At 36.0% G+C, this 12091-nt stretch overlaps 1 protein-coding gene across 2 annotated transcripts in view; it reads right to left on the reverse strand.

Annotated features, from left to right (window-relative positions):
- Window positions 1–12091, reverse strand: part of LOC135293936 (macrophage mannose receptor 1-like) — a 35340-nt gene that overhangs the window by 5706 nt on the left and 17543 nt on the right. For both annotated transcript variants that reach the window (XM_064408629.1, XM_064408627.1), the window contains exons 16-26: window positions 11506–11544; window positions 11236–11399; window positions 10095–10162; window positions 9581–9681; window positions 8710–8852; window positions 7519–7624; window positions 6541–6737; window positions 4843–4945; window positions 3953–4185; window positions 2642–2807; window positions 1132–1284 (exon numbers count right to left, since the gene is read on the reverse strand). In XM_064408629.1, the coding sequence (XP_064264699.1) occupies window positions 1132–1284; window positions 2642–2807; window positions 3953–4185; window positions 4843–4945; window positions 6541–6737; window positions 7519–7624; window positions 8710–8852; window positions 9581–9681; window positions 10095–10162; window positions 11236–11399; window positions 11506–11544 (1473 nt within the window). The remainder of the gene's footprint in view (window positions 1–1131; window positions 1285–2641; window positions 2808–3952; window positions 4186–4842; window positions 4946–6540; window positions 6738–7518; window positions 7625–8709; window positions 8853–9580; window positions 9682–10094; window positions 10163–11235; window positions 11400–11505; window positions 11545–12091) is intronic.

Raw genomic sequence — 12091 nt, forward strand, 5'->3', positions numbered from 1 at the left:
CATGTGATGTGGTCACCACCATGCCTCTTGCCACTACAGCTCTGTCCCTCATTGGTGGCTGGGCAGCAGTTTTGGCAGTGCCTGATGATAACAGATTCGGTAGGATGTGTCAGCAGATGGAGGTGCAGTCCAGAAGATGTCCAGAAGCTGATTTATAATTGTCATATGCCCTGACATTGGAAATACACAAAGCTGTGTTGGGAACACAAGGAAATGACCACCTTCCTGGCCTGGCCAGTGGGTAACAGGCAGGCAAAAGTAGCAATTTAGAGCACAGAGCAGTGTCCAATTGTAACCTTTCATTCTGGTTATTAGTGCAATGCTTATTTTTTGTAGTAATTATGTGATTTATCTTTCTACAAAACCACTCCAGGAATTCTGTTGTGGTACAGCTGTAGAGCGAAATGGCTTTACAAAGCTATTTTTTCTGTTTACTCAGTTATAGGTCAGTGTTTTCAGATATATGAGGAAATGCCTTTGGAAATGTATAGGATGTTTCTTATTCTTACTCACACTGAAATATGTGTTGCATTGCACCAGTTCTCAGAAATGTGGATCAAAGTGTCTTTTCCCTTCTCTGATGAAGGTACTGCTTCTTTCCATGGGGGCAGCATGGGGCTGTTCCAGAGCAGGTGAGCATACCCAGCTGGTGTGTTTTACTGGTTCATTAAATATAAGCAGCTCCTCCATCTCATTTCTTGTCCAGCCACTAAGATCCACTTAATGAACTGTGCCCTATAACTAACAAACACCACTATCCTATGACTTTGTCTCTCCCAGGTTGCACTGCATGTGGAGTCCCTTTTGCTTGGGGAAAGGAAAGCCAATCCTGCAGCCTGTGCCTTAGTGGGTCTGTAAAAGTGTTTATTTCCCTATTTTTTTTTTTTTTGCCATAAAAATAGTAGGAATTTAATATTTTTGTGGTTCTTGTATTTAACTGGATATTTGAGATATGAGATGCTGCTGTCTCTGACAAAAGTTACGTTTATTGTGCAAAAGCATGCTCAGAAAAGCAATGGAAAAAAGTATTAAATGTGAAGTTTTAAAGTAATTTGAGGTTTGCTTAGCAATATTATCCATTATTTTATGTGTTTAATTACATCATCAATCTTTCTAAGACTAAACACTCACCTAGTCGGGCACATTCCTCTTGAGCTTGAGACCAACTTCTTTTCTTGGAGGCCTCAAAGTAATAGCAGTGACCAGAGAAAGGTATCCAAGATTTGTGTCCTCTTGATTCAGGGCATTTTCCAGGAAGTTGTGGGGGTTCAGTAGGGGCCATTACTGATAAGAGATCAGGTAGTTGGAGTCCAGATATTTTATATAACTTGTTTTTCCCATTATACTAGTACGACAAAACTAAATAACTATGTTAGGTTTGTAATCTTCGAAATGAAGCCTGTTCTAAGAAGAGCTTGAATATGGTTCTGACTTTCTGTTTGAGACAATATTTTCCTTCATATTTATTTACCAATGTGATTTGACCATATCAAAACCTTATAAAACTTACGGTACAAACTCTGATTGTGAATGAATGTGTTGGTATAACTAAGCATAGCTTGCAGGGCTTTTTATTAAACTGCATCCTGAATACATTCCATGGTGACTGATATAATAGAAAGATTTTGGATGGGTAGATAAATGCAGATGCAATGTAAAGTATATATTCTGCCAAATTACCTTTTCTTCCTGTAAGTCTTCTACAGTCTGTTGCTTTCCCCTAAGGAATACTTAGCTCTCAAATGAAATTTCCAGAATCATAAAGTGAAAAGAGACATTCTATATGAATTTTTGAGGTTTTTTGTCATATTAAAACAGCTTAGAACATAATTTGTCATGTGACTTAAATTTGCTAATGATTCAAGATCTTCCATAAAGTTGAAAAATCCAAGAATATAGCTAAATTTTTAAATAATATTTTTACTTATTTCCATATAAATAATAAAGATTGTGCTTCCCAAGGGGTTTTTTACTTCATCTTTGTGCTCACAGGTGACATGAAGCTGATATATTGTTTTTGACAGGTATTAGTCCTGTCTGTTCTTTGCAAACTGTAGTGATGGAGATTTGCTGATCTGTCCAGAATATTTATTAAAGACTTCTGTACTGATAAAATCAGAAGGTTTTTCTTGCTGTATTTAAGTCTGTTACCCCTTTCCAACAGATACCAGACACATAGAAAAAATAAGTTCCATCCTGTAAGGCTAATTTTTTAATATTTAATATTAATAATACGGTTTCTCGTAGTCTTTGGTTTCTTAGTCTTTTGTCCAACTCCAGTCTTTTCTTTAAATTACTGTTACTGGTGATCTGAAAACCCTAGCTGACTGAGAAGCTTTTCAAACTTTGGTACCCCAAACTGGATACAAAGTTTCCTACAATGCCTAATAAAACCAGATCTTATAGCAAGTGAATGACTTCTCCTAATAGGATGAATAGTTTAAAAAAGTGAATATTCAAGCCTTTGGTTGTTAGGCTTTTGGTAATTACTATGAATCAATTAACTTTTGGAAAGAATTCATGTCAATATTTAGTTAGGTAATCCTGTCTTCCTGTATACTGGTGTATTAACAAAGTATTTTTCCAGTGGCTTATTGCACTATACAGCCTCGAGGCAAGATGTTTGGATGGAGTTACTCACCATCTGATTTCTTACAGACAGAAAAGAATTTTTCCTCGCAAGAAGCTGTCTTCCAGGTGCCATCAGTGTCTAGGTAGACACAGGCTAATGTCTGCTTTGGTTCTCCACTGGCCCACTTGCTGTAAACTAAACTCCACCTGTCAATCCATTGATACTTGCCATTGGTCTGGAAGTGAAATGGAGGTAATTTCACATTTGCTTACAGTGACACAGCTGCTATACAGGATCCTCAAGAGGACTCTCACATAACCAGTGTAGAATCATCTGCTTACTAGTGCCTTCTCTTAGCTGGTAAATGCTAACTGACTAAAATGTACAGTGTCTGTCATCCGCCAATGTGAACGTCTCCAAAAAATATCTAACATTAATTCAAAGCATTTTTTTCAAGCATTGGGAAATGGAAAGGAAAAAAAGGGGGGCATGAGAGAAAGCATAAAACTGGGAGTCAGATGAGATATCCTGTTGGTATGACCACCCAAACATCTGCATGCAGAATGGGAGTGTGTGGGAGTGCTCTTAAGCAGCTCCAATCACCAATGCTTTTGTTGTAGTTGTCGTGACTGTGATTCAGGATAAAGAGCGTAGCATGTCAAAACACACCTACCATCCAAATGTTCACCCTCTCCTGTGATACAACTGATGTAGACATCTCACAAATAGAAAGGATTATTTTTCCACAGTATTCTAATTTCTAATGGGAGCAGTTATGCCAGTTGTGTTTTCAAATTTAAAAAAATACAGCTACAGTCAATATGTACCATATGATATAGCCTCAATATTCCTTTTACTAGTATTTACCCCAGTTTCTGTTCACAGCTGTAGTTTGCTATTGCTACCATAAATAAATAAGACCACTCTAGTAAAATGTGTGAGCACAAACGCACACATGAAAATCGTTCCTCGTCAGGTGACAGGAGTGTGCCCTCTGATACCTTGTCACTGATCACTGAGGTACATAAACACATGGCAGGAGGGCAGGATGTATGATGTGCCTGGAATCACTTTTAGATTAAAATCAACTCAAAACATAGGAAATCTTGCAATTTATATCCAAGATACTTTAAACTACTCCAAACAATACACTATGCTGTTGTATACTGGTTTTACAGGAACATTTCCTTGTGCTAAAGGAAATCTCAACTGTATAAGTCTTATTTGAAGATTTCCATTGCAAGTGGCTGTTACATTGATGTAACATGCTGTTTTCAGCACTACACTGGCAGAAATCCCAATGGCAACGAGATGAGAGCATGAAGTAAAATCAGGTTCTGTGTCAGCCTGACTGTGTGTATGCAATGCCTTGGTTCTTACCCTGTTGCTGTTAAGACCAATCCACAGAGGCTCTCCATATTCCTCTGCAAGTAGGAACAGCAGTGCCTGGCTATGTGGGTCTAAAATGCTGGCAAGTTCTGAGGCATTGTTATTGCAGTTTTGGTGTGCTTCCTCCCAGTTCATTTTGGAATGGGTGACAGAATAGCTAATCCCTCTAGAGGGGTCAAAAGCAAAGTCCAGCACTGTTGCTGGTGATTTAAAAAGTTCAGGATCTGTAGGAAAAAAGGGAAAAAAAAGCCCCAGGAGTAGTTAAATCTGGAGTCACATACTTGACTTGAGCAATTGAGTAACATCTTTGTTATTTACAAACCTAATATGAAATTACTAATTGAATGGAACATCTTCTTAGCTTTTTATAACTAAATATAACATCAAAACAACAGTTCTGATAAAAGAAATGTATTTTCAACCTCTGATAATTTTGAATCAGTAAGTGCACAGTATTTTACATTGCAGAGGTAAATTACCCCATCATTCAAAAATACACATCTGTCCTGCCTGCTTTTCAAATACTCTTTGCAGCTTAATGACTATAAGATTTATATGGGTAAGTGTTAAACTTACTAGTTTTGATACCCTATAGATCATTATGAACATATGTAATTAAAATGGTTTTGGGCTTCATCTATCTAATTGCACTTCTAAAAATAAAATAATTTTCTTTTCCTATATTCTGCTATGTTTTCTCAAAAACATTGCTAAGTAATGCTGGAAAGTGGGATGGGCCCTTAGGTTTTACTGATCCTTTACCTAAAAACCAAAACAAAATGAAACAAAACCAAAAATAAACTGAAATAAAGTATATTAAACAAGAAAATTTGTTTTTATCCTTATGTTATTATTTTCAAGATTAATAATACAGAGCTCACCACTATTCTTCTGGCATATATACCCTCTGTGCTTATGACACTCCTCATTATTCCATTTTCCTGTGTCATCAGCAGGACCTCTCTTCAGAGAAACACAGTCAAACTGTTGGAAGTAAGGAAATTAATATACATGCATATTAGAAGTTATAAAACAGAGTACTATAACTGAGTAGTTTCAGGTTTGGGTTTTTTTGGTTTTTTGGGTTTGTTTTTTTTTTTTTTTTTGGGGGTTTTTTTGGGTTTTTTTGGGTTTTTTGGGTTTTTTTTTTGTCGTTGTTGTTTTTTGTTGTTTTTTTTTATGATGTTGTAGGGTGTGTTACAACTCTAGAAATATCTTTCATTCATCCTTCTCTGTCCTTTCTGACCCCCTGTGTTGTGGCCAGTTCCCCTGTTGTACACTGTTCAGCTCAGCCTGCTTGTTCATTTAGTAATTTTGCAGGAGAAATACTTGAAAGACATTCTTATTTTCAAGAACTTTCTTCCACATTATCTATCCCAACTAAGGGGTGACTATCACTAAGTTTTTGAATAAGAATGAAATAGAGGTTGTACTTTTTTATTTCACTTACAAAGACAGCTATAAATAGTGCTGATTCTTGACAAAATCGCCTAGATTACAGTCCTTGGCAGAGCTCTCATCAGCTCTAGTTCTTAGAATTTCTCTTTCAGCTACACAAGATCAGCTTAAGAAGCTGAAATTTATTACAAGTTTATTACAAGCTTCAATCTCCTCTGCTAAGCTGCCATGGGGTAATTGTTGGGCCTTTGAAAAGGATCCTTTAAAGGAGAGAGCTGTTAGTGTCTTGAAGGTGAAGGAGAAAAGCAGGATGTACTTTTGCACTTTTTTTTTTCCTGCTTGGTATTTCCTAGTGTTATTAGAGCTGCAGTGGAGCTATGGTTTGTGCAGTGTCATTTATGTCTTCCTGCATGCCTTGACCAATGGCTACATGGGGAAGAGCAAGATGAATTGGCTCAGGTGTAGATTAAGTTGGTTACCCAGATCCCTGACTTCTGTAAAGGTATGGATACAAAAATGGTGGGAGAATGGACAATGAGTGGAATGACATATTGTGAAGGGCAAGTTTGGAAAGCAAGATATACAAATAAATAGAAGATAGGCAATGTGAGTGTGTAAAGTCTGTATTGGTATGGTTATGTAGAATGCTATTTTATTTACAGCATTATGAGATTTAATTTAAGTGCTAGCAGTGGAGAGTGTTTGATGGGCTTAGAAAGTAGTTGACATCTACTGGCCCTTAGTAATTCAAGAATTTTAAAAAGGGGAAAAGTTAAAATGCTGAACTCTTTCCTCTTGCATCCTCTTTTCCTTCCTTCATAGACATGAAAATTACTGTGTGTTGACTTCTAAAATTCTAATGTTGCATTTATATTCTCTGAAAAATAAACACTTTACTATGAAAAAGAAAATAACTTTGCTAACTTTATTCAATATATCCAATCTTTTATTCAATCTGTCCATTGCTGCAATTTTGCCAAATACTTTGACAAAATTAGCAATGCCATTTTATGCTCTGAAATAGCTAGAATACTCAAATATTGGAAGGTTTTATGTCTAGTCCCAGTGTAAAGATAGATGACCAACCAGTGGGGCAAGGTCTGTAGTGAAGTGAGCTGTTTGCTGGGAGTGGTATTGCTCCTCAGATTTAGACTTGATGGTAAACACTAAGCCGTATTTACCTGTTGCCGATTTAGGCCATCTTCTGGATGCAGACTGTCATACAGAACAGGTTCTACAAGTTTTGGGGAATCTTTAGCCCAGTTTGTATATAAGACAGCGCTTCCATCAGACCAAACAAAGTTGAGTTCACTGAGCAAATCATTCAAGCCAATCCAAAGATCATTTGAAACATCCTTCAAATGGTATGTGAGAAAAGCTAGAATAAAAAGCCAATAGGGGAGAAAATTAATGTGTTACATGATCAGTCAAAACATCAACTCATAAACAAATACTTAACTTTTTTTCATTAAAGTCTTATAAAAACATTTTAATTGTATTTGATCAGAAATTTACCTGATATCATTATTTCAAGGTTATGCCAAGCCCTTGCCCATGAAAAATCTCAAAGAGTCAAAGTATTTGAGAACAATGAAGCAAGATTAGAAAGAGGAAAGAAAAAAAAAAAAAGCCTGTCTGACCACCATGATATCTAAAGAGTTCACTTATTTCAGCAGTCAGGATGAGCCACATGACTGATGGAAATATGTACAGCTGCAAATGAAAGCCAGGGATCACAGACAAGGCGAAAATATGCCTTTCTCTGACATTCTGCTAAATTAAGTTGCAGAATTTAGGCAGAGGTATAGAAGCATATCCCATTCTATTTCTGGCAAAAACAGACCATGCATTCTAAACAGACCATGCCTAAAGCTACAAATGCCAGATCTGGATTTTTAATTTTATCCTAATTCGTGCCTATAAGTAATGTAAAACACTTTGCATGTAACATGAAGAAGCAATCCTTAGCATCACTAGCATGCCCCAAACAGATTGTTCAGTTCTAAAAACATTTCATGCCATGGCCATATAAGCATAATTTGAATACACAAATTATAAAAAGCATATATTTTCATACTGACACTTGCCTTCTTTGCAGGAAATGTCCACTGTCTACAGAATAAAGGCTCCCTATTACCTAAGGGGCTGTTGCACTATACCTTGAACTTGTTCATTATGTATGCTTGCCAAATTTCCTCCAAGGCTCACACAAACTCTTCTTCCAGTACTCCAGTTATCATAGCCAGAGCCAAAAAATTTGTAACACTAGGGAAAAATAAGTATAGGCTGTTAGAGTGACAGGAGAAAGAATTTAGGTATGAATTACACTAGTTTAAGTAAAAATCAGCCTAATCCAGACCCCCAAATATTTTTTCAGTTAACTTGGATCTGGAGCCAAGTCAAAACATTTACAAGTTTTAAATTTGCTCTCTGTCTTTCAAAGGATTGAGAAAGTCACAACAAAACTCAAATTGCTATTTACAAACCAGAATAGGAGTCTGATGAGAATCTAATGTTTTAATTAACTCAGAGATTTTGAGAAGCCATACACCACCACAAGTAAAAGACAAAGTGCTAACTGGGTAAAAGCCCAGCCCAGGTGTGGGATTGCTGGAACTTTCTGAAAACCCTTTCTGACCTAGTGTCTGTGGTCAGAGTAGTCTAGTGTCTATTCAGCCTTCTTCACTATACAGCTCCCTTATTAATGGAAGTATGTGACTCATTTCTTAAAAACTGTGTAGCCATCACGTTGCCAATATACATTCACCCTCAAAGTTCTGATAATTACCAGTGTGCCCTCCATGTTTGCAGCTCACCCTCTGCTCTGTGTCATGCCAGTAGCACAGTCAGGGAATTATCTTGCACGGTTTGTGGAAAATAATAACTTTGATGACTGTAACCTGGCATAACCTCACCTGGTGTAATATCAGTGGGTGCCTCCATAACAATGTGGTATGTATGGAAAGAGAACCCTCACTTACTAAGCACGTCAAGTTTGTCCCTTTTGGGAAGAGGCATTGAAGCCTGTTTAGCAAAGATTTGTCTTATTTCTGATTTGTTCCATCTCAAATGAATGATTTTGTGCTATGCCCAGTTCTTTCAGATTAATTCAGTTCTCCAGTTTTTTGAAACATATATACAATGTAACAGTTTTCCCAATGTGCCTCAGGTGACCACTTCTCAAGAAAACAATTAAACGTCTGTAAAACCACAATTTTGCAGTAATTAGGCAATGGGTTCATTTTTTAATGCAACTGACAAAACATTTCTGAGAGATAAAAGGCCTCTAGTATATCTTTAAGTGTGTTCCCAAGCAGTAATATCATTGTGCTTACATAAAAGTATCATACCTGATTTTTAAATAAAATCCAATCTGCAGGACATCCTCCAGGAGCTGAAGGTACTGCTGAAGGAAGGGTTGCATTTATAAAACTTCTGTGCCTCTCACAGATATAGCCATTGGAAAAACCACAGTTGACATCATTCCACAAGCCTGAAATCAATTAAAGTTTAGGTACTAAGACACTGAGACATTGTGGAAAGGTGAACTAGTTTCTGGAGTTCAGAAGCGGTCTGCCTGGGAATGTGGGATAACCTGTATTAGCTCAGCTCTACCTCCCATTGTCCCTGTATAGAGGGGCACTTTGGTCCTGCTGTGACTGGGGGAGAAGTGGCCAGATGAGTTGGCCTCTCAATGAAACTCTCCCAAACAGCTTTGTTGCAAAACAAAGATGCAAGTGCCAAGTAATGCTTAATCAGTGAAAGCACTATAGAATGAGAAAATCTATATATGTTCTATTCCTTTGCTAACAATTCTCTTATTACTAAAAATATTATCTAATTATTTAAAAAATTATAAAACTATTATTATAAGGTCAAATACTTTCTATTATTCAGAAATATTTTCAATTCACTATTATCTAATGATAATGATTTTAAAAAATGATTGCTCTTGATTTGAATTGAACATTTTCTTTGTGCAGCTGAAACATCAGTGATTAAATTGCAACTGCATTCCCCATTAAAATCAATTTCTTAGACTCCACTTTTATGGATAATATTGCCTCTGAAGAAATCTCAGATGTAACAACTATTCTTTATAATGCATATTTCTCAAAATTTCTGGTAAAGAATGGATGAAAATTTACAAGAGATTTCAAACAAACATTGGAAGAGCAGCACCCATAAAATGGCTTTACAAAAAATAGTTGTGTAACTCACCATCTTTTTTATTTAAAACCACACAATTTTCTTGAGCTTGTGCAAAGTTGGGCTCACCCTGTGCCCAAGCTGCATAGTGCACTGGGCTTCCACTCATCCAACTGAAAAACAGTAGTTGTTTCTGAGGCAATGTCCATTAAACACTTGAGAAAAATCTTCCTTAACATACTAAAAATATTTTTTAAACATTAGAGCTGAGTCTCTCTGTAAATTGAGTTTTCATTAGAATTAAAAGACCTTATATGATCAAATCCCTGCATATCAAGTCAAAGACAAAAATACCTTTATTTTTAACAGATACTGTTATCAACATATTCATAGCATACAAAAGTTCCATTTTGAAATGTGTTTGTACAGTGTAGTTTAACCAAGGGAGAGCATACATTTCAACAAGCATTATCACTCTCTGAATCTGCATTTAACTCCTTTGCAGTGGTTCCTCCAGAAGGAACTTTGGCAGTACAATACTACTACAACTGCCCTTTATGGATCTTGGTGTAGTTTATTTACCTACCTGAACTGTCGATCAGCATCCTGGATTAATCCTATGAGATATGAGTTCAGTTTGCCATTTTTTAAGATCTAAACATAAAAATATATTTTTAATTAGTGTTTTATAATATTTATTAGTCATCTAATTTAAAAAAAGTGTAAATATTGTGCTGTGGAAGAAAAGTGAATACATATTCTTTAAATGATTGTGCACAGTTACCTGAGATACTATACAACTTATAGTTTTGCTTTATTATTATTATTTTTGTTGATACATTCCCATTTTTGGTTGAATTACTGGTATGATCAAAGCTTTCAGAGTTCTGTTCTCAATTTAAGAAGAAAAAGTCATAGAAGACTTGAGAAAAACAAAAAGTGTAAAATTGTTGATACTTTCCTGGTTGTAAGCAGCTATGTAATTCTTGTATCTCAAGCTGGCTGAGCTCTCCTCCCATCATATCCTTTCCCCCACAATAAAAGCAAACATCTAATAGTGTGCCTCAGAAAGGTGATTGTGTGGCTATGTTGGTATTAGCAAACCAAGCAAGATTATGGCAGAGGTTTGAGGTACCATCCATGCTATTCTGTTGTCAGCATTCTCCTGCTGTGCTTTGGTCGTGGTACGGGAAAACTGATCCATGAAGGGTTGTTGGAATGATCAGTCCAACCTGCACCAGCCTTTCATTGAAAAGCTGTTTTGGAGAGCAACGTGACCATCAGGTAGGACCATCAAAGCTACACTGGCAGTTGCCTACCTGATCTATGTGCAATGCTGTATTCTAGTATGTGATATTCAGAGTAGAGGCAACCACCATGTCAGCAGGAGAGTTTTCTGAGAATATACCTACTCTTCCTGTTCATTGCTCCTTAAGTATTTGCTCAGAACTCCGTTCAGACTCAAATAGACAAAAATATACACATCCTAGTAAACAGTAAATTCTTTTACAAGTTTTTTTTTCCTAAAGTGAAGATTCATTTAGTACCATAAATATTTTTTCATAGAATATTTAAACCTAATCCTAATAAAATTTTAGTAGCAGTAATATTTGATAAAAGTGGTCATATTATGCAAAAAGCACATTCTTCTGTACTGCACAGACAGAGGATATGTACAAAGGGTATATAAGCCATGTAGCGTATAACATAACAAAATCTCCCCTTACATATTTCCACAAAAATTTTCTTTCACTATTATTTCCAATAGTAACAAGATTTCCGTGGTTGTTTTTGCAGAATGTTCTCGCTTTCTCCATAGAGGTCTTTTCTGGGCTGAAAAAATATTGTTTGTCTCCTTTTATAATCCAGCCATCTTCTGTGACTTCATATGCTGTAACACAGAAGAGAAATCTCTGCATTCTTCTCAGTTCTTATACAAAGCTGGTGGTGTTACATTGCACCACCCTTTAGGTAAGTGAAAATAAAGAGAAACTTACTGGTAGAAGGGCCCAGAGGTTCTGGTTTCAAGGGTGTCCCTGTAATGAAATGGGATAAAAGAAAGATGATGTAAAATATTTCCCAAACGTTAAACCAGTATAAGTGTTCAATTAATAGAAATTATTTTAATTTGTATTAACTTTTCACATTTTACATACTCAAAGCAGAATATAATTATATGACATCTTTGGTGCAAAGTTAAAAATGGATGCTTGGTGAATGAAAGATGTATTTCAGGCCTACATTTCTGTCTTGGCAGATTTTTGATAAGTGCATCTTGAATATTGCCTAAATTGAATGGCTGAAGTTAGTCTGAATGAATATTTGTTTATGAAAGAACACAAAATAGGGAAAATACTCCAATGCTGGTAGACTTTGAACAATTCTTAATGGAAATTGTGTTGTATTTGAACAAGAAATTAAAATACTAAACAAATTTTTGCTTTTTTACACATGCTTGGGTTAAAAAAAAAAGGTCAGCTTTTAAAAATAATGTATTGTATGATTGGTTACAATCTTAAAAAGAAAATGGTCACAAGATTTAAAAGGAAAAAACCCTAATATACTTCTGTTCCTCTAGTATGA

The sequence above is a fragment of the Passer domesticus genome, chromosome 1, assembly GCF_036417665.1.
Source record: "Passer domesticus isolate bPasDom1 chromosome 1, bPasDom1.hap1, whole genome shotgun sequence".
NCBI classification, from domain to species: Eukaryota; Metazoa; Chordata; class Aves; order Passeriformes; family Passeridae; genus Passer; species Passer domesticus.